Source organism: Nicotiana tomentosiformis, chromosome 1 (genome assembly GCF_000390325.3).
Source record: "Nicotiana tomentosiformis chromosome 1, ASM39032v3, whole genome shotgun sequence".
In the NCBI taxonomy this organism is placed as follows: Eukaryota; Viridiplantae; Streptophyta; class Magnoliopsida; order Solanales; family Solanaceae; genus Nicotiana; species Nicotiana tomentosiformis.
This window is the reverse complement of record NC_090812.1, coordinates 31,331,114-31,358,283: the sequence shown is the minus strand read 5'-3', so window position 1 is coordinate 31,358,283 and position 27,170 is coordinate 31,331,114. Positions and strand designations below refer to the sequence as shown.

Genomic DNA, 27,170 nt, shown 5'->3' with positions numbered 1-27,170 from the left:
AATTAGTAGAATTTTGCAAAAAAGAGATTGATAGCTTGCTACAAAAGGGTTTGATAAAACCCTCAAAATCTCCTTGGTCTTTCACAGCTTTTTATGTTAATAACGCAGCTGAAAAGGAACGTGGTGTTCCTAGATTAGTCATTAATTATAAGCACTTGAATAAATATTTGAAATGGGTTAGGTATCCTATTCCTAATAAAAGAGATTTATTGTCTAGATTATATGGTGCCAAAATATTTTCAAAATTCGATTTAAAATCTGGATATTGGCAGATTCAAATATTTAAAGAGCATACTTATAGAACTGCTTTTAATGTTCCATTTGGGCAATATGAATGGAATGTTATGCCTTTTGGTTTGAAGAATGCCCCTTCAGAATTCCAAAAAATTATGAATGATATTTTCAACCCCTATCTAGATTTCATCATTGTTTATATCGATGATATTTTGATATTTTCCAAAACACTTGAAATGCATATTAAGCATTTAGATAATTTTAAAAGAATTGTTATACAAAATGGTTTGGTTATCTCAAAACAAAAAATGAGTTTATTCCAAACAAACATTAGATTTTTAGGACATTATATCTGTCAAGGAAAGATTACTCCTATTCAAAGATCGATTGATTTTGCTTCAAAATTTCCCGATGTTATTACTGATAGAACTCAGTTACAAAGATTTTTGGGAAGTTTAAATTATATTTCGCCTTTTTATAAAGATTTGTCGCGTGATTTAGCCCCCTTATATGATAGGCTAAAAAAGAATTATAAAAATCCTTGGACTGATAGTCATACTACTTTAGTTAAAAATATTAAGCAACGTGTTAAATCTTTACCTTGCTTAACCTTGCTAATCCTGCATGGAAAAAGATTATAGAGACTGATGCGTCTAATATTGGTTATGGAGGGATTTTGAAACAGATAAATCCCAATAATAAGCATAAATATCTGATTAGATTCTACTCTGGTAAATGGTCTGAAGCCCAGAGAAAATACGCTACTGTGGCACATGAAATGTTAACCATAGTAAAATGTGTTTTAAAATTTCAGGACGACTTATAGAATCAAAAGTTTTTAATAAAAACTGGCACAATCTGTTAAATATATGTTTAATAAAGACTTTAAATATGATGCCTCGAAAATGATATTTGCAAGATGGCAGGCTCAATTAGCCCCTTTTGATTTTGAAATACAATATAAAAAGTGAATTGATAATTCTCTGCCAGATTTCTTATCCCGTAAATATTTACAGGATGGAACCCCCTTGGGGTTGGGGAAGAGGTAGAGGTTGGGGAAGATCATCCCCACAGTCCAGAGGAAGATCATCACCTTCAGGATCGTCATACGGATCCACATCAAACTCCCCAGTTATACAAATGGAAAGAAAGAGTTTAACAATGAGAGGATATCTCTCAGAGAAGAATCATCGATCGGACCATCTGTACATCTGGAAGATATTCCAGAAGATAGCCCGTTATACGCACATTTGCAGGCCTATTTGACTGCTCAAAAACAGAAAGATATTTCTACCAAGCAAAGTGATACTTTTGCTTCCATCACAAAAGATGACAATGATGATATCAAGTCATATGAGAAAGTGTCAAAAAAGGAAATGATATTTCTTTTAGAAAACTCTGACATTCACAGAAAAGAAGAGCCATGGAAGATATTCCAAAGGTATTTAATAAATAGTTTATATTATCCGGGTGAGTCATATAAAACCCGCTCCTATTATGAAACAATACTAACCAGTACGGGCAGTGCAGATTTTCAGCATTTTTCTGGGTATAGAACAGACGAGAACGTTTATAACTTCTCAAAGATTATAATTAAACAGATCATATCTGTTGAAGACTGGGGTATATCCACAACGAAAGAAAGGCAGATAAGCCTTAACAAATCTAGAATGAATTTTACCTATTGGGATTATATCTAGGCATTTGATAAAGTGTTATACTACAATAATGATCGACACAAACATACTTAGTTTATTAAAGTATGTGCAAAGATATTTGCAGAAGCTGTTCCTAATTGATTTCTGAACTGGTGGTCATACCACGGTCCAACAGTAAAAATTTTACCAAATCCATTTCTCTGGTTATATAAAGAATGGATAAAAGTTTCCCCTTTTATAAACAACTTATATCACTCAGATCATATATGTTACCCAGATAAAATTAACCAGATTTATTTCTTTCTTGAATTCTTTATTCCCTGGATACACAAATGGAATCCAGAAGTCGGATTCACCGAAGAACAAGTCCCATGCTTATACAGGACTTTTTACAGCGACTTTTGGGACAAGTTAATGAAGAAGGATCCCAAAACAAAGACTTTATATGGTCAAGAACTCTTGGATTCAATCGAAATAAAAATCCAAGAGTATTCCAGCCAACCTCAGAAAGAGGTAATTGATGACAGCTCAGTAAGGCATATTGCCAGAAGAATTTCCTTTCAAGAAGGAGATAAAGCAGAAAGGATTAACAACTACTTGGAAAAGTCAAAAGAAATTTACTTCATTCCATTAATCAATATGAGAAATCACACACTTCTATGCAGAGTGAAACCAGCAACGATGATATAGCTGGAGATTCTCAACCCTTTGAATCAGAAAAAATACTTTCTGATGAAGATTTACGGAATGCGGAAGAATTCATCCGCAAAATAAAAGAAACAGACAAAAAACCAGCACAGTGAAACAGCTGGACCCCACAAAAACTGTGAAGCTGCCGGACCCACAGCACAGTGAAGCCGCCAGACCCCACTTAAACAGTAGATACACTGTTCATCAACAGTAGATACACTGTTTCAACAGTAAAAATACTATTTTGTATAGTAAAAATACTGTAACATGGACCCACGGGACCCAATTTTACTGTTCATAGATTCTTTTCTTTTCTATTTATACGTTTCATTCGTTCAGAAGAAAGGGAAGCGAACCGAGACCCTCTCTCTCTAGAATTCTCTCTCTCTCTCTTCAAGTGTAATTAAGAGTTTGCAGTTTGAAGTTTTTGTAACAGAAGAACAAGTAAATAAAGTTTTCAGTTCTTCATCTTCAGGCCTTGCATCCCGGCCAAAAGGTACTGTTTTCTTTCTTAGTTAGTTTTTCTTCTAGTCTCTCCTCTCTGGCCGTGACGATGTCCGGCTAAGAGACTTCATATCTATGTTGAGTATCTAACTTCTCTCCTATATAAACCATGAAAGAGACGGCATCTATTTAAATATAAATGAACTTTATATATAGAGTTTTGACTTGGTGTCAGGATGGTTGGTACAGTCTAATATAACACTCGGATTATTATTCTGAGTCAGAATCCGAAGCTGAAATAGATTTACTTGATTTATCTGATAGTGATAAAAATGTTGATAATACTTGTACAACTTGCAAAGGTGATACATGTGCTTGTGATGATGAATTTTATAAATTACAATCACAATTTAAAAATTTGAACATGAAAACTATTACATCTGATAATGTAATAGAACTTTTAAAGGAAGTTACTGATGAAAAACTTCGTGAAAAAATTATTAATTTGGCTGCTAGTTCAGGTTCTAATTCAAGTTCTAGTTTTGTAAAACCTTTTGAAAAAGAATTTGAATATTCTCCACCTTATTCTTTACCAGAGGTTAATAACCGTCTGTTGAACAAAAATACAACTCCAGCAAAAGATTCTTCTTTCGATGATTTAAAAATTGATATTTTAACAGGATCAAGTGGCGGACGGTAATCCGCCATGCCTTCTTAATTAAACTAAAACAGAAATCACCGTTTGACCGGGAACTGGACTTGTTTCGCACCTCTCATCTGACATTTATATGTCTGGAAGGTTTCCACCAGTTAAAGACTTCTATTTTAACATACTTGAGAATTCTTAATCTAGCTAATTCAGTACCCTTATATTTAAAGACTGGCGGTAATCCGCACAATCAGTAAGGATATAAGAATTGAAATATACTTGAATTTTATATATAGTTTAATGACTGTATGGAAGGTTAAAAACCTTTACTCAAGCAAGGGGTCTGTCATAATATAATACATACTTTTATTGAGCCCATGTGTCTAGCAGTTCTAACCGTGAAAGAAGATGCCCTTTTAACTCCTTTATCGGGCTGAGGTTCACGGCTGGCTAGACGAAGCCACTAAGGCAAAGCCAATAAGAGCAGTGTTATATTAGACTGTACCACCCATCCTGACACCAAGTCAAAACTCTATATATAAAGTTCATTTATATTTAAATAGATGTCGTCTCTTTCATGGTTTATATAGGAGAGAAGTTAGATACTCAACATAGATATGAAGTCTCTTAGCCGGACATCGTCACGGCCAGAGAGGAGAGACTAGAAGAAAAACTAACTAAGAAAGAAATATGTACCTTTTGGCCGGGATGCAAGGCCTGAAGATGAAGAACTGAAAACTTTATTTACTTGTTCTTATGTTACAAAAACTTCAAACTACAAACTCTTAATTACACTTGAAGAGAGAGAGAGAATTCTAGAGAGAGAGGGTCTCAGTTCGCTTCCTCTTCATCTGAACGAATGAAACGTATAAATAGAAAAGAAAAGAATCTATGAACAGTAAAATTGGGTCACGTGGGTCCCTGTTACAGTATTTTTACTATACAAAACAGCAGTTTTACTGTTGAAATAGTGTATCTATTGTTGATGAACAGTGTATCTACTGTTTAAGTGGGGTCCGGCGGCTTCACTGTGCTGTGGGTCGGCGGCTTCACTATTCTTGTGGGGTCCAGCTGTTTCACCGTGCTGGTCTTTTGTCTGTTTCTTTCATTTTGCGGATGAATTCTTCCGCATTCCATAAATCTTCATCAGAAAGTATTTTTTCTGATTCAAGGGGTTGAGAATCTTCAGCGATATCATCGTTGCTGGTTTCACTCTGCATAGAAGTGTGTGATTTCTCATATTGATTAATGGAATGAAGTAAATTTCTTTTGACTTCTTCCAAGTAGTTGTTAATCATTTCTGCTTTATCTCCTTCTTGAAAAGAAATTCTTCTGGCAATATGCCTTACTGAGCTGTCATCAATTACCTCTTTCTGAGGTTGGCTGGAATACTCTTGGATTTTTATTTCGATTGAATCCAAGAGTTCTTGACCATATAAAGTCTTTGTTTTGGGATCCTTCTTCATTAACTTGTCCCAAAAGTTGTTGTAAAAAGTCCTGTATAAGCATGGGACTTGTTCTTCGGTGAATCCGACTTCTGGATTCCATTTGTGTATCCAGGGAATAGAGAATTCCAGAAAGAAATAAATCTAGTTAATTTTATCTGGGTAACATATATGATCTAAGTGATATAAGTTGTTTATAAAAGGGGAAATTTTTATCCATTCTTTATATAACCAGAGAAATGGATTTGGTAAAATTTTTACTGTTGGACCGTGGTATGACCACCAGTTCAGAAACCAATTAGGAACAGCTTCTGCAAATATCTTTGCACATACTTTAATAAACCATGTATGTTTGTGTCGATCATTATTGTAGTATAACACTTTATCAAATGCCTGGATATAATCCCAATAGGTAAAATTCATTCTAGATTTGTTAAGGCTTATCTGCCTTTCTTTCATTGTGGATATACCCCAGTCTTCAACAGATATGATCTGTTTAATTATAATCTTTAAGAAGTTATAAACGTTCTCGTCTGTGCTATACCCAGAAAAGTGCTGAAAATCTGCACTGCCCGTACTGGTTAGTATTGTTTCATAATAGGAGCAGGTTTTGTATGACTCACCCGGATAATATAAACCATTTATTAAATACCTTTGGAATATCTTCCACGGCTCTTCTTTTCTCTGAATGTCAGAGTTTTCTAAAAGAAATATCATTTCCTTTTTTGACATTTTCTCATATGACTTGATATCATCATTGTCATCTTTTGTGATGGAAGCAAAAGTATCACTTTGCTTGGCAGAAATATCTTTCTATTTTTGAGCAGTCAAATAGGCCTGCAAATGTGCGTATAACGAGCTATCTCTGGAATATCTTCCAGATGGACAGATGGTCCGATCGATGATTCTTCTCTGAGAGATATCCTCTCATTGGTTAAACTCTTTCTTCCCATTTATATAACTGGGGAGTTTGATGTGGATCCGTATGACGATCCTGAAGGTGATGATCTTCCTCTGGACTGTGGGGATGATCTTCCCCAGCCTCTACCTCTTCCCCTACCCCAGGGGGGTTCCATCCTGTAAATATTCACGGGATAAGAAATCTGGCAGAGAATTATCAATTCCCTTTTTATATTGTATTTCAAAATCAAAAGGGGCTAATTGAGCCTGCCATCTTGCAAATATTATTTTCGAGGCATCATGTTTAAAGTCTTTATTAAACATATATTTAACAGATTGTGCGTCAGTTTTTATTAAAAACTTTTGATTGTATAAGTCGTCCTGAAATTTTAAAACACATTTTACTATGGTTAACATTTCATGTGCCACAGTAGCGTATTTTCTCTGGGCTTCAGACCATTTACCAGAGTAGAAACTAATCAGATATTCATGCTTATCATTGGGATTTATCTGTTTCAAAATCCCTCCGTAACCAATATTAGACGCATCAGCCTCTATAATCTTTTGCCATGCAGGATTAGCAAGGGTTAAGCAAGGTAAAGATTTAATACGTTGCTTAATATTTTTAACCAATGTAGTATGACTATCAGTCCAAAGATTTTTATAATTCTTTTTTAGCCTATCATATAAGGGGGCTAAATCACACGATAAATCTTTATAAAAAGGCGAAATATAATTTAAACTTCCTAAAAATCTTTGTAACTGAGTTCTATCAGTAATAACATCGGGAAATTTTGAAGCAAAATCAATCGATCTTTGAATAGGAGCAATTTTTCCTTGACAGATATAATGTCCTAAAAATCTAATGTTTGTTTGGAATAAACTCATTTTTCGTTTTGAGATAACCAAACCATTTTGTATAATAATTCTTTTAAAAATATCTAAATGTTTAATATGCATTTCAAGTGTTTTGAAAAATACTAAAATGTCATCGATATAAACAATGATGAAATCTAGATAGGGGTTGAAAATATCATTCATAATTTTTTGGAATTCTGAAGGGGCATTCTTCAAACCAAAAGGCATAACATTCCATTCATATTGCCCAAATGGAACATTAAAAGCAGTTCTATAAGTATGCTCTTTAAATATTTGAATCTGCCAATATCCAGATTTTAAATCGAATTTTGAAAATATATTGGCACCATATAATCTAGACAATAAATCTCTTTTATTAGGAATAGGATACCTAACCCACTTCAAATATTTATTCAAGGGTTTATAATTAATGACTAATCTAGGAACACCACGTTCCTTTTCAGCTGCGTTATTAACATAAAAAGCTGTGCAAGACCAAGGAGATTTTGAGGGTTTTATCAAACCCTTTTGTAGCAAGCTATCAATCTCTTTTTTGCAAAATTCTACTAATTCTGCGTTCATCTGACAAGGTCGAAATTTAGTAGGAATATCATCCTCAGAGAAATTGTCTTCATATGGAAGAGTGACAATATGCTTTTTTCGATTCCAAAAAGCACTAGGATGCTCAGCACAAATATCAATAGCAATCTGCTTGGAAATCAATTTGATTTTTTCTTGTACTTTAGTAGAATTCAAAGTATCAAATATATTCATACTAAACAATTCTAATTGTAAAGAATCAACATGTTTTTGCTGCATATCAATTAAAACATTAATATCTCTAGTTACTGGATTTGTAACAAAAGTATAACTTATTTCTTTATCCTTATAAGTAGCAGTAAAACCTTTCGAATCTATGCTAGTAAAAGGATAAATGGCGTTAATAAACGGTGTTCCAAGTATAATTGGAGGGTATAACTGGTTTTTTACCAAGAAAAAGAAGTGAGGAATACAGACTTTATTCTGACAAATACCCGTATTAGGAAGCTTATACTTTATATCTAAAGCATGTTCGGATGCAGATCTAACCATATGAGTAGTTTTTTAAAAATATTTCGTAGGTATTAAACCTTCTTGAATGCAGCTAACATCTGCTCCACTATCAATCATGGCAATATTTGTAATTGAAAAACTATTATCAATGAGAATAGTACATTTGATATACCATTTATGAGCAGTAATAATTTGCATCATTCCCAAAAACATATCATGTTTAGGATTAAAACTAATAGGTTTTTCTTCAATATCATCTTTACAAATACCTTTATTTTTATTATTAGATATATCAGCTGGAGAATTGATTTTCTCAATCTGAGTAATCCTATGATCACAAATCATTTGATTTTGTTTAAGAGATTTTATCACTCGTTTCAAGTTTTCAACTTTAATTTTTAAATCATCGAAAGAAGAATCTCTTGCTGGAGTTGTATTTTTGTTCAACAGACGGTTATTAACTTCTAGTAAAGAATAAGGTGGAGAATATTCAAATTCTTTTTCAAAAGGTTTTACAAAACTAGAACTTGAATTAGAACCTGAACTAGCAGCCAAATTAATAATTTTTTCACGAAGTTTTTCATCAGTAACTTCCTTTAAAAGTTCTATTACATTATCAGATGTAATAGTTTTCATGTTCAAATTTTCAAATTGTGATTGTAATTTATAAAATTCATCATCACAAGCACATGTATCACCTTTGTAAGTTGTACAAGTATTATCAACATTTTATCACTATCAGATAAATCAAGTAAATCTATTTCAGCTTCGGATTCTAACTCAGAATAATAATCCGATTCTAATCCAGAAGTGTATAACAAACCATAAACCTTATCACGTAACTCATCGTCTAGTCCTAAGGTTTCAGCTTTTGAAGCTTACAATTCGGAGCTATATGGCCAAATTTACCACACTTATAACACTTAATGTCAGCTAGATCTCTCTTAGACCTATTTTTGGTAAATCTAGTAGCCTTACGATGGGCTTTCTTAGCTTCTCGTTCTTCTTTGGATCTATATCTAGATCTCTTTCTCCTATAAGGACTGTCTTGGTTTGGGTATCTATGATACTTATGTTTCTTCTTCTTATGAGTAGAAGTCTTGGGTAGACCGAACTGAGTACAAAAATCTCCTAACTGGGATTTTTTCCTAAGCTTATCCATTTTAAGCTGTCTGGACAATCTTAATTCATTGCACAAGTTTAATCCTTTCTATGTGCAAATTCCTATCAACTTACCATAGGTATAGTCTCTGTATGGAATTTCACCATAACTACCTCTTAGAACCTTCTTAACTCTTTAAGCAAATAAGGAGGGAAGACCATCTATAAACTTAGCTTTCCAATATTCAATCTTATTCTCTGGTAGTTCCATCACTCTACTCATAAAAGTGTCTTTATACCATCTAAACTCACCTAAGGTCTTACATCTAAGACCATTAAGAAGAGTACGGACAGTCTCATTATGATTGGTAAATCTACCATTAAAGTGTTCTAAAATAGTAAGAATAAGGATATAAACGGCATCTTCTCTATTTGCCACTAGAGCCATGCCAGTAAAACCTGCAACAATCATCCTGCAAATATTTCTATCTGTATTTTTCACACTTTTACAGATAGTTGCATACATAAGCATTCTATGTACAAGAATAGTTAACTGCCTATCAGTCAAACCATCAAGATTCTATTCATAAATTTCGGAACCACTGTAAGACGTATTAGTCTGATTCCAATCACGTTCCTCTATTAGAACATCTTGAGGAGTAGGACGATTGTAATAATAAGTTTGCATTCTGGGTTTGTTAGCATATCTGCTATCAGTAAACTTACTATTCTTTTGGGGATAACTTTTGAGTTTATTAAACTCTAACAAAACATCATTTTTATAATCATAAGTAGCATCCATTTTATCAGCAAAATCTTTTGATAAATCAATAGGTTTGATATTCAAACCGGATAAATTTTTATCAAGAAGTTCTTCTAAATCATTAAAAGATTTAAATTTAAAATCCTGAATCTTAGGGGGTCTTTGAATATGAGTAAGAACAATTTGAGCTCCTGATTTGCTTCCTGAAGTAGAGGCAATATCAGTTATTTTCTTGCTAGTACTCATATCTTTTATCAAAACTATTAAATCATCAAGTTTTTTTATCAAGAAAACTAATCTGTTCTCCCAAAACCTTAACATATAAGCTCAAATAATTATTTTGAGAAATTAATTTATTAATTTCTGCGATGCTGACTGCAGCAACATCTTCGTCAATAAATTTTTGAAATGCAGTAAAAGTAATACATGTATTATTAGGTAAAACAAAAGGTGCTTGAGGAGGGTAAATGGCTTTAGTAATATTGTCACTCCCGTCTTTATAAGATCTTTCTAAAACTTTTATAAAATGTGGTAAATATGTGATTATAAATCAAGGAACAAAGTACATAATTTGATTATGTAAAGTACAAGTTTCAAAAAATTCTTTAGAAATATTGTTCAACTCCTCTTTACTATAAGTATCAAAAAATTAAGTTTTAAACCGGTTCCATTTATCACTGAAAAATTATTTTTGAATATAACCTCTAGCTTGTGACCCTGGACTAAAATCAATTTGGTGTGGAATCATTTAAACATCATTTGGGTCAAAATCCATCTCGGACGCAGAAGGAATATCCTTATCAGGAATATTATCATTATCCTGAACAATATTTGTCTTGGGGTTAATCTTAACCCTTTCAACTGGCTTATCACCCACTTTAGTAGAAATTGTGTGTAAAGATGCAGCACGATTTCTAGCTAGTCCATAGACTGGTTCAACAGGAGAAATGTGTTGAATATCAGGCAACAGTCTATGATTGGTAAAGGAATGTATATTATAATTAGAACTAATAGTAGGCAACAGTCTATTATTGGAAAATGACTGTCTATTATAAGTGGAACTATTATCGTCAAACTGAATGCAAATCCTACCATCCGGATTTTGAGTAATATGAGAATACTCAGTATTACTGACAGCATCAGTTATTTGACTGGGGGATATAACCGAATCCAAAGTCCATGTAGTTGGAAAATTAATTTCCCCCCACTTAATAGGTCTCCTCGTGGTGACCTTAGACTTTGCAAAATTCGTTTCCACTAAAATAGTTTGATCAGATGTATCATATAATTTACATCTGGGGTTTAACGTAAATAGCAATTTGAAATAAATTCTATACGATAAACATATAAGTTCAGAACCAGGCGCATAATTATAACCATGCGTTTTCACATTTAATATTAATGCATCAAGTATATTAACATCAGATAAAGATAATTGCAGATTAGGTTGAGTATTAAAATATACTGGGCCATAGGCAACAGTAGATTCAATAGAACCCATTAGAGACTGTCTGAAATTCAGATTTCTAGCATCTCTAAGAGCGGCTAAAAACATCTCTGGTAACCCTTTAAGGGTTAATGGCTTAAAAGCAATTTGTACCATACCAATATACAAATAATTATACTGGTGTTTATAAACATCTACATCATGCTTGTTTAATAAACGAATAGTCTGTTCAGACGAATTCAAAGCTAAAGATTGCTCAGTTGTTTTAACAAGTTGTTTAGAAGAGAGTTTATCAAACCATCCATAATCATAGATTGTTCTAATAGGGACTTTAGGAATAGTCCATTTGTTTAACAAATCAAGGTTTTGAGGTATATCTACCTCTTCCAACCTAGTATTTTTCATACTAGTTTCTCCTAAATCCATATTTCAGAAACATATCTATGTTGAATATTTCATATCTATCTTATATATACCATGAAAGTACCTAGGCTCTGATACCATCTTAAGATATACTATATATACATGTATATCTACTATACTATACTATATATATATATCTAGTATATCTAGTATACTTAGTATATCTTAAGATGTATATATAGTATAGTATAGTATATATATAAGCTTATATATATATGTATATCGAATATAGCTTATATATCTTATGAGATGTATATATAGTATAGACTATAGTATAGTATAAATATAAGCTTATATATATATATATATATATATATATATATATATATATATATATATTATACTATATGTATAGCTTAAGATATATAAAAAGACAAAAATGTTGTAAAGAGATATTCAAATCAATGCGTTATATTTTTATTATAGCATTAAAAATCATGGCAATATATTTCTTAGTCTTCCTCCCCCTAGTCTTTATAGCCATTGGGATTCACTTCCTCAATTCCCTGTGACAAATAAATTTCAAGCTCATTTAGTTGTGAAAAATTACTAGTACTAGAACCTTGAGAACTCCTGAACCCTGCCCAAGTACTAAGTGCTCTTACTCCCGCAGTCCTTTTAGATGATTGAGAACTAGAAGAAGAAGGAGTTGGAACATTTGGTCTAGCATGATCTAATGCAACTTGATAAGCATTATAAATAGTTTGAACATTTATTTTAATTGAGGCTATTGCGTTCGGAAGTTTAGACAACTCCTCATCTTCAAGTGTTAAACCTTTATAAACAGTTTCATACCAAAATTGAGGACCTCCTAATTTCATAGTAGGATTTAACAATGCAGCAATACCATAAATAGGGGAAATAGGGAAAAAATATTTTTTTAAACTTTTTTCTCATGGAATCAATAGCAAGTTGATAAATTTCCCCACCCTCTGAAAAATGATCAAACAAATTTGCAAATTCTGCAATATAAACTAAACAGTTAGAAATAGTAGGATAATATTGCCCAGAAAATTTATTTGTAGCAATATGGAATTTTTCTAAAAAATCTACAAGCATTTTAACATTAGCTCAATCCGCATTTGTAAGGTGCTCATCATCATCACTTACATGAGCATTAAACGTTGAGTTTATGGGGTTTCTATATTCATATGCAACAACTAAACTTTCATACATGTAATTCCATCTAGTTGGACAAGGTTTAGGAACCTTTCTTTCTCTTAGGCCAAATTCATCGCATCTTTTAAAATATTCTCTAAGTCTACTTCTACGGTTTGAATAAAAAAGCCAATTAAGAGCCATTTTAACCTTTTCAATTTCAACATTTAAAATTCGCATACCATCACCCACAATTAAATGGTAAATATGACAAATACATCTAACATGAAAAATGTTACTAAATACAGGACTTAGTTTAGTGGTAAGCAAGGCTACAACATTTGTGTTACTAGTAGCATTATCCATTGAAACTGACATTATTTTATCACTAATGCAAAAATATCTACAAATATCCGTAATCGTGCTAGAAATAAACTGCCCTGTGTGACGCGAATTAATTATTCTATAAGCAATAATGCGCTTTTGCATTATCCAATGCTCATCAATCCAATGACTGGTAACAGTAAGATAATCACAGTCATTACCACTTCTACCAATATCAGTTGTAATAGCAAGACGACAATTTATATGAGTAAATAAATATCGCAAATATTATTCATATTCATGTTTATATTTATAAATATCACTCTTTACGGTTGTGCGAGGAAAACCTTTATAAGTAGGATTATAAACTTTTCTAATATAATGCACAAAGTGGGGGTTAGAAGGAAAACTATAGGGTAAGCACATAACAGTAACCATTTTGCCAATTCTTCCCGATCTTTTTTTGGATCATAATATAAAATATCACCGGTAACAGTGTTAATTCCCGGTTAAAATTGATTTGACCCGGTACTAAGGTCAGCCTGACTAGGTGCACTTGTCCCCTCAGCCAAAGCTTTCATACGAAAATATCTAGCTTTATCTTGAGGGTGTAGTAATATGTGTCTAGTCAAACTTCCCTCCCCCCGCCCCCCGACTTCCAACATATTGAAAAACTAACTCTTTGCCACAAGTTTTACACTTAGACCTATTTTTTTCTCTTAGTTGAGTAAAAAATTGCCAAACAAGAGATGTTTTTGCCCGTTTAGAAGGTTGTCTAGAAAAAGTAGGGGCACTAATAGGAGGGTCAGACGGGAGATCATCTAGATTATTATTATTTGGGTTAACTTCAGGAGCAGGACTAGTGAGTGTATCGTCATCCGGTTGCGTTTCATCAAAATCTATTTCTTCATCATCATTTTCATCAATAGTTGGATTACCATAAAGAGCATTCATATATTCATGGTTTAATTGTTCACCGGGTACAATATTATGGCAAAATTGACTCTCGGTAAATTGTAATAAACTATTATCGCTATCAAGAATAGGAGGTGTAGGACGGGTGACATGTTTTGGTCGGGGAGCCGGGGTAAGTGGAGGAGGAACATATTGGCCACTAGATTCACCACTCTTCGATTTTCCCTTATTTTTACTAAACATATTTTTTAAGGAATAAGCCATCTTAATTAATCAAGCAAAGTAAATAAAACAAACAAAATTATAATATTAAAACTTAAGAGTTGGAACGAGTTTACCGAATTGACGAACAACTTGTTGGAAATTGATTATCGTTGAAGACTTCAATTCACCAACTTCACAATTGTTTCACAAATTGTAACAATAAAGTAAGCAATAGTAGCAATTATAGAAGTAAATTAGAGAGAGATTGATGATTTTGTAAGAAAAATAAAATAATGATGGGGTATTTATAGTTAAAAATAGGGAAAAAGTGTAATTATAAAAACTTTGGGATTAAAACAAAGTTGGGGGGTTAAATGGCTATTTCATAAATAGCCAACGGCTATTTTTGACAGCCCAACGGCTATTTTTTTTTAAAAAAAAAAAGCCGTTGGGACCGTTTGGCCCGCTAAGGGACCGGGCCGGTCCAGAGTTGGAGGAAGAAATTTACATGGAACAACCTGAAGGGTTTGTGGTTCCAGGTAAAGAAAAGAAGGTATGTAGACTTGTTAAGTCTCTTTACGGACTAAAACAAGCACCCAAACAATGGCATGCGAAATTTGACCAAACAATGTTGTCAAATGGTTTTAAGATAAATGAATGTGATAAATGTGTGTACATTAAAAATGTTCCAAATCACATAGTCATTGTTTGCCTATATGTGGATGATATGCTGATAATGAGTAATGACATTGCCAACATAAATGCTACTAAGCGTATGCTCAATAGCAAGTTTGATATGAAAGACTTGGGAGTTGCTGATTTAATTCTGGGAATTAAGATACATAAGACTCCTCAAGGTCTGGCATTGTCACAATCTCATTATATTAAGACAGTACTTGAAAAATTCAAGCACTTGAGCTTTAAAGTTGCAAAGACTCCAATTGACGTGAATCTTGCATTAGCAAAGAATATAGGCCAAAGCATATCACAATTGGATTATGCTCGTGTGTTGGGATGCTTAATGTATATCATGAATTGTACACGACCAGATATAGCTTGTGCTATAAGTAAACTGAGTCGATATACGAGCAATCCAGGCCAATCTCATTGGATGGCAGTGAAACGAGTTTTGGGATATTTAGAACATACCCAGAACTTTGACTTGCACTACAGTAAATTCACTGCGGTGATTGAGGGATACTGTGATGCAAATTGGATCACCGGTTCAACTGATTCTAAGTCCACGAGTGGATATGTATTCACTATTGGTGGAGGAGCGGTATCTTGAAAGTCGTCTAAACAAACATGTATTGCCCGCTCTACAATGAAGGTTGAATTCATAGCCTTAGATAAAGCCGGTGAAGAAGTTGAATGGCTCCGAAATTTCTTGAAAGACATTCCATTTTGGCCCAAACCATTGGCACCAATATGCATACATTGTGATAGTCAAGCGGCAATTGGAAGGGTTGGGAGCGTTATGTATAACGGTAAATCTCGTCATATACGACGAAGACATAAAACCGTTAGGCAATTACTCTCTAGAGGAATTATCATGATTGACTATATAAAGTCAAGTGATAATGTGTCGGATCCACTTACAAAAGGCCTAACTAGAGAGGTAGTTGAGAAATCATCAAGGGGAATGGGGCTATGGCCGAGAACAAGTCATTGTGACGGTAACTCTACCTAGAAGACTGGAGATCCCAAGATCTAGGTTCAAGGAGATCAAACAAAGTCATTAATGACGGTTCAACATTATCAAATAAAATTTTAGTCTGTTCTCGTGATAAGACAATGTTCAGTACCAAGGATAAAGCATTAAGGCTTTTTAATGATTTCTAAATTTAATACGGGGTATATCAAATAGTGTATCTATAGGATGACACATTTAGGAATCACCTATGTAAGTGTGAAGTGATAGCCACTTCAAGGAGAACTTTGTAAGGCCAGTTCTCTACGCACTTATGAAACCAGGCGGTGTTCATGGCTGAAATGAACACAACAATGAGAACCAAAGACGGTTAAGGGTTGATTGTGTGACTTATGGTTGTCTAGGTATACACCAAAGATCGACGGTTCAAAGATATCAAATCTACCGATTGACGAGTATATCCGACATAAGTTAATTACGGAAAGTTCAAAGGAAAACCTACTTATCCAGATGCGATTAATCATTGCTTGCAAATCACACAGTTTTTTCATGCATACTTCTGTGATATAGCCATTCCCCATTCATGTAAGGGATTGTTGAGATTTTTGTTATTTAAGATAAAATAGTTTTAAAATGAGGGTGAATGGAAAATGGAGGAAAAAATAAAATTTTTGAGTAAAATTTTAAGTTTCCCCCTCTTGACAATGAGACATTGTCCCATATTGGAAGAGGAAAAGATTTTTGGTGGGTATATATATAATTGCTCTTCTTGTAGCTCTTAAAGAGTTAAGAAGAAAGCAAGCCTCGCGCCGTCGTCGTCGCTCGCTTGCTCGGCTCGGCTCCGGCTCCGGCTCCGGCTCCGGCTCCGGCTTCGGATTCGGATTTGGTCAAATGATTGATTGGTTAATTTTTTGGACCAAATTTATTTGTTAATAGTAAATATTAACGTAAGATTATCCGCATTTATAACGGATATGTTCCAATCCGTGTATTGACCACCAGCTGCAATAGCAGCCGCCTAATGCTCTTCCCACCATGGCCAAGTGCTTGCTCCATAAACAAGTTAGTGCATGCTCCACCATGGAGGGTGGAGGGTCGTTCATCTTCAAAGCTGACTGCTATAAATATGTGCAGCAGCTGTTGAAGAAACACACCAAACTGAAAACGCTCAACTTTGGCTACACATTGCACTCCTTCCTCTCAGCATTTTCATACGATTTTCTGAGTTTCTACTCCTTTGTTCTGTATTATAACTTCAAACAAAGCAACTGTAAGTGTGATTTGCTATTGAACTTTGTGTTCGCTGAAATACTGGGGTTTGAAGTACCGCTATACCAGTGTGTGATTCATTCTATCCTGGGAGGAAATAATCCATAACCTTGGGTACTAGGAGGGGATTAAATTCCTTAAGGAAACACTGTGAATTCAGTGGGCTCGAATTAATTACTGTTTCATTACGATAACTTATATTTTCCAGAATTATTATTTACAAATACAGCAATATTGGCGGGACTAACAAATACAACAACTAATTTGAGTAATTAACTTCCGTTATATCAAACACACCTGATCTTTTCAATTTGCACCAGCCAAGGCTGCATCTTTGAACCCTTTGAAAACAGCTTTCACGTCATTAGGTTTGGGAAGGCTTTGTTGAATAACAGGAAGTTGAATGAAAGTCTTGATCCATGCATCAAGATAAGGGTATTTCTTTGAATCCATTGCTTTGAATTCACCAACTTCTTCTACATATTGGAACCAATAAGCAATCCAACCAACTACTATGTCAACATACCCTATTTTCTCCCCACCAAATAACTTTTTCCCAGTTATCTGTCTTTCAAGAAGCTGTAATCCCTCTGCCACTGATTCAACCCCCTCTGCTTTAGTTTCTCCTGAGGAGAAAAATGCCTTTTTCGCTGCTTCATAGAACTGCATCAAAGATAAAAAGAAAAGAAAAAAATTAAATTTCGTTTGTGTGTAACCAAAACTTGCACAATAGAAAGACTCAACTACTGCTTAAGAGTCCTTTCGATTTTACAGATTAAAAGAAGCTAATAAGTATCTGGACAGCCCAGTGCACAAATCATTTCGCGTTCGTGCAGGATTCGGGAAGGGTTGCACCTTAAAGGTGTAATGTAAACAACTTATCCTAATTCAAGCATTGCTCGAACCTATAGGTTATACGGAGACAACTTTACTGTTGCTCCACGATAAGTATTTAAGTGTTAAAAAAAATACTTTTTTAAGTGTTCAAACATATTAACTTTACACAATATTTACAAAAATTTGGCTTCATTTGATTCAATTGAGCTAACCACTTGCATCAATCTCAATAATTAAGTTTGGTGGCCTAATATTAATCCATTGGTCCTAGACATTCATATTAGCATGCAGTACAAGAGGTCCCACTGCCGCAGCTGTGGAATCATCCAATTATTCAAAAGTTCAATAAATAGAGCAACTAAATTTTAAGGAGACAAAACTTTGTCAATATAGATTCATCGCATATATGGATTTTCATGAAACAAAGTTAAATGTCAAAACAAATGAATTGATGATTAATTACCTTTTGCTTAAACAGTATAACTCTTTGGGCATTGGAAACAGAGTTGATAATATTGTCTTAAAGTACAGAACATTTTCTTGTTTGAGATTCAATAATTAATACTACTTCCAATAGGTGGCTAAAAATGTTGCGTATACATGACTGCATTTTTAGCTATGCTTCTGCTTTACAATCTAACTTGTACTATACTGAGTACGTGAATTTTGAATGAACTTTAAGTCTCTATTTGGAAATTTGAAGATCAAGATCAAATTTGATCCAATCATAATAACTATATGTATCTGTTCATAAAAATGTAATACTAGCATGTTGAAAAATAAGAAAAACTACATGTCATAACAAGTTAAAATACACTAATAATATAAACGTCTAGTATTGATTAGAATGGTTAAAAGGAAAATTACCTTGCCATCAATAAACCGAGCCCAAAAACGAGCAGAAGCTCTGTCAAAAGGATCCAGAGGGAGTAGAGGATTAAGTGGCCAAGTTTCTTCAATGTACTCAAGAATAACAAGTGATTCAGACAATGATTTCCCAACATGTACAATCACTGGCACCTTCTTATAAACTGGATTAAGCTCCACAAGCAATAGAGTACTACTCCTGCTGGAAATATCTTGCTCTATAAATTCATAATCAATGCCTTTTAGCTTCAGTGCCCACACTATTCTTTGAGTAAATAGACTTTCTTTTGTGCCCACAAGTTTCAGATCTGCTCTCTCCTCCATCTTCTCTCAGTTTTCTATAACAAAATTGTGACATGTGGTTTCAATTGGATATTACTAATGAGTGAATATTTTCTACACAAGTTATTCCATGCAAATTAAGATAAAAAGCTTAGGGACAAAGTAACCTTATCCATCAATCAATGAACACTAGCTTTATGTCACATCTACATCAGAAAATTAAGTCACCACTAGGGTTCTTTTTTAGGGTTGAGGTACTGATATTTTAAGGGGAAAAAGAAGGAAACACGTGAAAATTCCATTGACACAGAAAAGGAAATGGAAAGACAAAAAGTAAATAAATAAATAGCTAAAAACCTGTAGTGAACATCAAGCCATGAAAAACAAGACAACCCGCCTTAATACAATAGGCTTGATCAATAACAGGTGTTTGAATGTATTATATTGTATTGTATCATTATTTTAAATATATTATTTATTTTAATTGTTACTTAAATTATATTTTATTATATTATTAAATTCATGTTACCTAACAACTAAAAACCTGTTTTATATATATGACAATTAATTTGATGTGGTAGTATTTAACTCCATCCTATATCGTGTTCTTGCTTGTTATCTACACTATTTGTCTCCTCCTCAGTTTCTAATCGCGCGTGTCCACGGTCAATCTACAAGTGAGTTTATTATTATTATTATTATTATTTTATTTTATTTTTTATTTTTTTATTTTTATTAATTGTTTTGTAGTTATACTGACTTCATGACAGAGACTTGATGTTCCATACGCTCTTTTTTGCTTGAATCACTATTTTAATTCTTAACTAGTTTATTGAACCAAATAATTGTAAACTATAGGTAGATTTTTTAAAACTTTTTTACAAAAATGTTCCAATTGCAGGGATGCGCTTACAGTAGCTAAGGACATTTTTTGAGTAATTTCTTGACAAATCTAATATTAATAGCAATTAAGAACATTTTAGTAAACTTATCAATTATTCTACGATACAATACAAAATCAAATAATGTAAATGTTGTTAAACTGCAACACATAATATAATCTGCCAAACATTGTTTTAACAAAATTATACATTACAAAGGATACATTATGAAATGATGAGTAACAACCATCCAAACAAGGTGTAAGTAAAATACATTAAAATCCACTTTCAGGTTTCATAAATAAAAAATACCAAGAACCTAAAAGGAATTTGTTTTCTATTTAATCTTTTTTCAATTTGCACCAGCCGAGGCTGCATCTTTGAATCCCTAGGAGGCTTTGTTGAATAACAGGAACTTTTGTCATGATGTTTTAATTGGATACCAATAGTGAAGTAAAGTATTTATAATTGGGTTTCATTGGGTTCATCTTCTTCCGGAGTCGATTGCAGGAGCACGAAGTGAAGTAATAGTCATTTTTAAGCTTGCTATTTAAAATATATTTATAATTTATAATTTATTTAAAGAATTAGTCAATTCACTCAAACTTTGGGACTAAGTGTCCTGAATTTTTGAGCTACTAATTTGAACTTCAAGACTAAATGTCATGAATTTCTGAACTACTAATTTAAAATTCAGGACAGAAGATTCGAACTTCTGGACACAATTTTCGAACTTTAGGACACGATGTCCTGAAATTTGAACTTTGAAGTTTAAACTCTAGGACATCGTATCCTAAAATTTGAGCGAAATTGTCTAATCTTTAAATACATTGTAAATTATGGATATATTTTAAACATCATACTTAAAAGTGGCTACCTGGTGTCATTTCCACATTGCTGGACTCCAGACTATTCAGGCCCAATCTGAAGGAGTTTGTAACAGTGATGGCCCAACAAGGTTGCATAATTCACGAACAAGGTTGCATTATTCTTTGAAGATAGCTAGTATTTGGAAACCACTGAAGCAACCTACTAAAGCAGCATGCATATATATATGGAATTATCAGAATGCAAACCTCACAAACTAATCTACTTTACAAGGTGAAAGTATATAGACCATATGGGAGAAATTCGTATGGACTGTGACACTAGTGAATTTGAGTTGTTTTGGTCTTCTCTTCCTCAGTTCAGCCAATTGAATCACTAACTTTTCAACACATCGACTCATGCTTAGCTAGCATGTTGGGCTTACTCTTTCTATTTGCTTCACCTCTCTCTTCTGCTTCATAATAATAATAATAATAACATCAACAACGTGAACGTTGTATACATTGGCGTTAGAGAAGATATCATTTGTTCAGCATTAGTTGTGTAACGATTTCAAAAGAAGTTTATTTTAATCTTGGACAATCTCACTCATAGCTCAGATGCTCAAACTTTTTCACAATAATTAATGGAAGGATTACTAAATTTGAGAGGTTTAGTAAAACTAAATAAACAGAAAAGTTAGTTGATAAGATGCCAAAATTGTATGTACATTACTTTATATTGTTGGAGAAACGAGCTTTTCTACTTAAAGAAAAAGATCGACTTTTAGAAATATATATAATTAATTAGGAGGTTGTTATTCAGTACTTTCCTAGACTAGGCAACCGACCTTTTCAAAATCAAGAAAAGGAATGGAGAACAAACAAATGCATGCTTGGATAGACAAGTGGACAGAAAATTGTTAGTTTCCATTCAATTAGACATAAAATGAGAAGAATCTACCCTTTGATAGTATTTCTTTTCCAATTAGAAACTATCAAGCAAGTTATATCATATTAGTGAGAGTTTTGAACTTTTTAGGTGTTAGGATAAAAATAACAAAGGCGTTTTGTCAAAGTTAAAAAAGTAAATCTTTGTAACCCCAAATCAGATCGACAATGAGAATAAGACTAAAAAAAGACATAATATACTTTAATATGATTTTGGTTAATTTGACCTAAACAAAACTATTAATATAAAAATAAGTTAATTAGAGAATAAATTCTTTCCCTAAACAAGACTCTTTTAATGGCTACATTGTAGATGCTACTGTGTTGTTTTATGAAGGAGAGATCTTCAATTTTTAGAGATCCATAAAAAAAAAAAATTACAAGAAAGAGATGTGTCAAATATGGAAGAGATTTATACTTTTCTTTGTGAAAAATAAAACAATTATGATAAATATTTTATCCTTCCTTCGAGCCACAAGTAAAATTAAATATGACAAGAATCAAGACAAACCCTAACATTATGACCATCAAATTAAAGTGAATGATTATAGGCAGTGTTTTAAAAGGCATTTCTAGGACTCGTCTGCGGGGCACTTGCAAAACGCCTTGAGGATCATGTATGGGGCTTAGTTCTGTGAGGCTTACGCCCCAAGCGCCCGATCGTGCGCCCTAAACACGCCTAACGCCCAATGCTCGGGGCTCGCCTAACAGTTCTAACGCAAATCACATGTCGAATTTCCTAAGTAATATCGTTGACCTTCAAAATTCTTTAACAAATTAATGATAAAAGTTCTATTCATCGATAGAAATATGAAGATTGAGCATAACTCTAATAATGAGACATAGTATTGCGAATTTATATCTTCACTTGTTATTGGTCGTGTCTTAGTTCATTTGTCCCTCCTTGTTATACACTTTTATTAATTTGATATCTTAAAGTAATTTGTATTTATTCATGAAGGAGTAATATTTTAATTATCGTACTAATAAGATTTTATTAATTATTTACTTTTAGGAAGGTAAAATGTGGAATTTGATCATTTTTTTAAAGAATTTGTAAGTTTTTAATTATTTGAAAGGTAAAGACGTTATGATTTGTATGCATTAGTTATACTTAAGAATCATGCTAGATATTTTGTTTTCTATGAGTTCCTATAATTTTCTTTTAATTTTTAACTTTTAATTTATATTTTATATTTTTTTTGTGTTGTTATGTTATTTTATTAATTTATAAATTAAAATTTTTAAAGATGCATGGGCTTACGCCCCTCCCCCTCCAGGCTTACGCCTCGCCCCATATCAAGTAAAATGCCCCACCTCAAGCCCCTGCCTTTTAAAACATTGCTTGTAAGTAACGTATAATAGATTGTTTGACTAGTTTTTTGTGGGGATGAAGCGCATGCGCGCGCGCGCGCGCACACACACACACACACACACACACACATATATATATATATATATATATATATATATATATATATATATATATATATTCACTTATTCCGTATGTTTCTTCATTTTTTGTGTAACTTTACCTGTCTATAAATATTTATTATCATTATATTATTTTATAAAATATTAAAATTAAATACCTATGGGGCTTACGCCCCATGCCTCGGGACTTACGCCTCGTTGAGGCATATGTAAAACGCACGCCTTACGCTCTCCGACTTTTAAAACACTGATTATAGGATTAATGGAGCAAAGATAACTTTCCAAAACATTGAGGACCCCAGCAGATCCCATTATTCCAAGGGCTTATCCTTCAATTATTGATGGTGAGTTGCAATGAGAAAAAAATTGCATATCATTCCCTTCTTTCCCAATGTTATGATTACCCTCAATATACTATTGAATCACCAAGGATTAGACAGCCCAACTTTTATTAAGGGCTAGATAGCAAATTATATGGTTGTGAAGCTTTGAAAGTCAAATCATCAAACAAAGTTTCATTGATTTTTGTACCTAACAACAACATTATTCGAGCCAGTTTTTGGGTAATTTGACTATTGTATTAAGTATTTATTACTTTTAAACAATTTGACTATTGTATTAAGTATTATTATTACTAACACAAATATCACATGTGGATGTTGGTCAAGTGAACACGTGACATTAAAGACACGTAGAAAATGAGTCAGTAAATAAATGACATTGAATGTAAGTATGTGGCAGGTGTTATATGAGTCCCGGTGACATCAAGACCAGAAAGAATAATTTGAAAGTAAGATACCGCTTAAAGAAGGTAGCATTAAATGAGCACCCGTTACAAAGAATCTTAGTATATATTTACACTCAACCGTTATACGGCGATCAAGAGGGGTCTTTATTTACTTTAAAGAAGAGCTTGACGGGATCTTATCCCCTAATTTAGCTATAAATAGAAAAATTTATATTCCTGGAAGGGGACGAAATATTTGTATGAAAAAAGGCTTACTGTACTCTCTTATTGTGTTAATATCAGTTTGCTAAATACTTTGTTCTTGTTCTTGCTTCCGGAGAAGTTCAATTCAAAGTCAGGCTTATATTTTCTTCAAATAATCTCAATTAATTTACTTTTGCTCTTTGTTTCTTTATATTCTCAGATCAATTTAATTCACGTGTGTATAAATCATGTTACAAATTTAACTGTATTGTTTTACGGGTAAATAAAAATATAAACATATATATATGAATAAAGGTTTATTGTGGTTATCAATGATTTTCATCTAACGTGAAATCACACCTTTGAAGTGCATCCAAGATTTCCAAGCATGAGTGCGGTAGGGAAGTCCAAGAAGTTATTCATTCTTTTCATGGAAAATATGATGTAGAGCCAATAAAAACTTTCTTTAACACTTCCCTATTCATTCTAGAAGTGCGCATCACTTTTGCGGGGTCAATATAGAGTTATCAAGGCTTTTAGGAAAAATTTAACATTTCAAAACTATCGTCTTTATTTTTTCTATTAAAAAAAAACGTTTTCAGAAATGAAACTACAATTTTTTCTAGAAAAAAAAAAAAAGCCAAATCAAAGTTAATTATAACGCAAATGCTTTTTTTTAAAAGAAAAATTTAATCTATTTAAAGTAATCCAAATACACAACTTTTCCTCACAATTGTTCTTCTAACGGAGAATTTATGTATTTGAACTAAGTATTGCGGTACATCTAGAAAATATTTTTTTTTTTAAAAAGTAACATTGTCTTTCTTTTCAAAACCTACCTAAAGAAGTGAAGGTTAGAACCAAACAACACAAACTGCTTTGGATCACATGGGGAAAGTGGTCTCAAGCTTCAAAGTAATTAAATACCACAAAGTTAAAAGTAATCATAACAACAAAGAAATGGATATGTTATGTACTCTTAAAGATTTTTTTACTTATCATTGAATTTTAACATGCGATAGCTTAAGTTATTATTTTTAATAGATTACTTATTGATATTTATTAGGAATGTGTCTATAATTACTTAGTAATTTATTTAATTGTATAAATATTTTTTACATCATTAGTTTATAAATATTAAAATCATAAAAAATAGAAGAGCTGATCATATAAGTCCAAGAAAGAGCAGTAAAATTGACTAGGGTATAAAATTTGGTGTACAACCCTAGCTTAACTGCTGCAATTATAGGGTTATACACAGTCAAAAAGATTCCTATAGTTGTAAGGGGGGAAAAATGGGGGAGAGAGAAAGAAGAAAAGAGAATAAAGTGGTTAATGTCATAATTAGATTAAGCAACAAGGACAAAAGACAAAAGAAACCATCAAAACCTCAACTAGTATTTTGTGACTTTTGATGAAAGTTGTCTCTATTCAAAAAAACAAGGACGCCTTTCCCTGGCCTAATTTTGATCTTCCCTAGTCATCACCACCTTCACTTTACACATCATATACGTGGATTTACACATCATCTCAACCTTTAAATGTTCATATTAAATTTAATTTTCACTTAAATGATGATGTGGTACAGCAAGGGGAAGTTACTCTCTTCGCATAAAATGCAATAAGGACTTAAAACAAGCTTAATTGTCCAACTTGTAAGACTTTCTTTGCTCTCTCCTCTCTCTTTTCAGTAACTTTTTAGTACTCTTCTACTTTTACTTTGATGCTTCTCCAAATTTCTCCGTCACTCTCTCCATTATTTCTTTTTCTATCACTAAGTGACCTTTTTTACTGTTTTTTTTTTGTATAAAATCAAAAGCTAATCAACTCTATAGTAAATATTTTCTTATTTCATATTGCTACTGAATATTAACTAGATCAGGGAGAAAGAAGGATAAATGAGTGTTGTTCTGTTGGGTCCTTTTGCTGGGTCTATCTATGGTGGAAGTTGTATTTTGTTGGTTAAAAGGAGTTTTTGGGGAAACATTAAAAAGAAAAAATAACTAAAAAAAACAAAAAAGCATTTGACTCGACATAGTTCTGATGTGGCTGCTGACGTGACAGAGCTTGTAAAACACTACTCTCCACAAGATTGGTTATGTATATTTAAGAAGGAACTAAATTCAGTATAAACAAGTATAGGATGAAAAAACGACACCCGTAAAGGTTGAGATGAAAACTCACTTTTCGTTACAAGTTTATGGAGCAATTTATGTATTTTCCCAAACTAAATTAAGGGATCTTACACAAGTAGCCGACTGGTTTCACTACTTAATTTTTCTAGCTAATATACATAGATTATACACTAATTATACATAATTGTACATATATTATATAGATAATATATATATTATACATTAGCCGATTAATTTTTTATTTAAGTAATTAAGTGGCCGCTATTTAGGTTAATTTTTCCTAAATTAATGTGTAATAGCAATTCATTTACTACTACATTTAACTCATGTACATCTCTTCTAGTATCCATTACATCTTTTCTCGTATTTATTTCTAATAAAGTTATTTTCGTGCTATTTATAGGTTTGGGGTTCAAACCGTTGAAGCAACCATTAACACCTGTATTAGTTTATACTATCTACGTCACATCCCTCGAATCCCACCCTTTTACGGACCTTACATGTAACGACCCGACTTGTTATTTTGAGTAATTACTCTCCTTTCTACTATTTGAGGTCTTGAATAGCTTCATATGATGTATTATGACGTGTGTGAATCGCCGGTTTTAATTTTCAGGTGTTTCGGGATTAGTTCGGAAGAATGAGTTTTATGTTGGAAGCTTAAATGAATTTCGCCGGTTCTGACTTTTGTGCAAACAACTCCGGAATGGAGTTTTGATAGTTTCAATAACTCTTTATGGTGATTTTGGACTTAGGAGTATATCCGAAAAATTACTTGGAAGTCAGTAGTTAAATTAGGTTTGAAATGGCTAAAATAAAAATTTACGTTGGAAGTCTGACCGGGGAGTTGACTTTCTGGTATCGAAGTCGGAATCATATTTTGAAAATTAGAATAGCTTTGTTGTGTCATTTATGACTTG

The 27,170-nt window shown here is 32.8% G+C and overlaps 1 protein-coding gene across 1 annotated transcript; it reads right to left on the bottom strand.

Annotated features, from left to right (window-relative positions):
• Positions 1-17,291: 17,291 nt before the first annotated feature.
• On the bottom strand, positions 17,292-19,240 carry LOC104099488 (glutathione S-transferase U7-like). The gene is made up of 2 exons (XM_009606496.4): positions 18,831-19,240; positions 17,292-17,789 (listed from the first exon to the last, which is right to left on the bottom strand). Exons 1-2 carry the CDS (start codon positions 19,152-19,154, stop codon positions 17,433-17,435), a joined length of 681 nt encoding a protein of 226 aa, XP_009604791.1. The 5' UTR covers positions 19,155-19,240; the 3' UTR covers positions 17,292-17,432.
• Between the last annotated feature and the right edge of the window lie 7,930 nt (positions 19,241-27,170).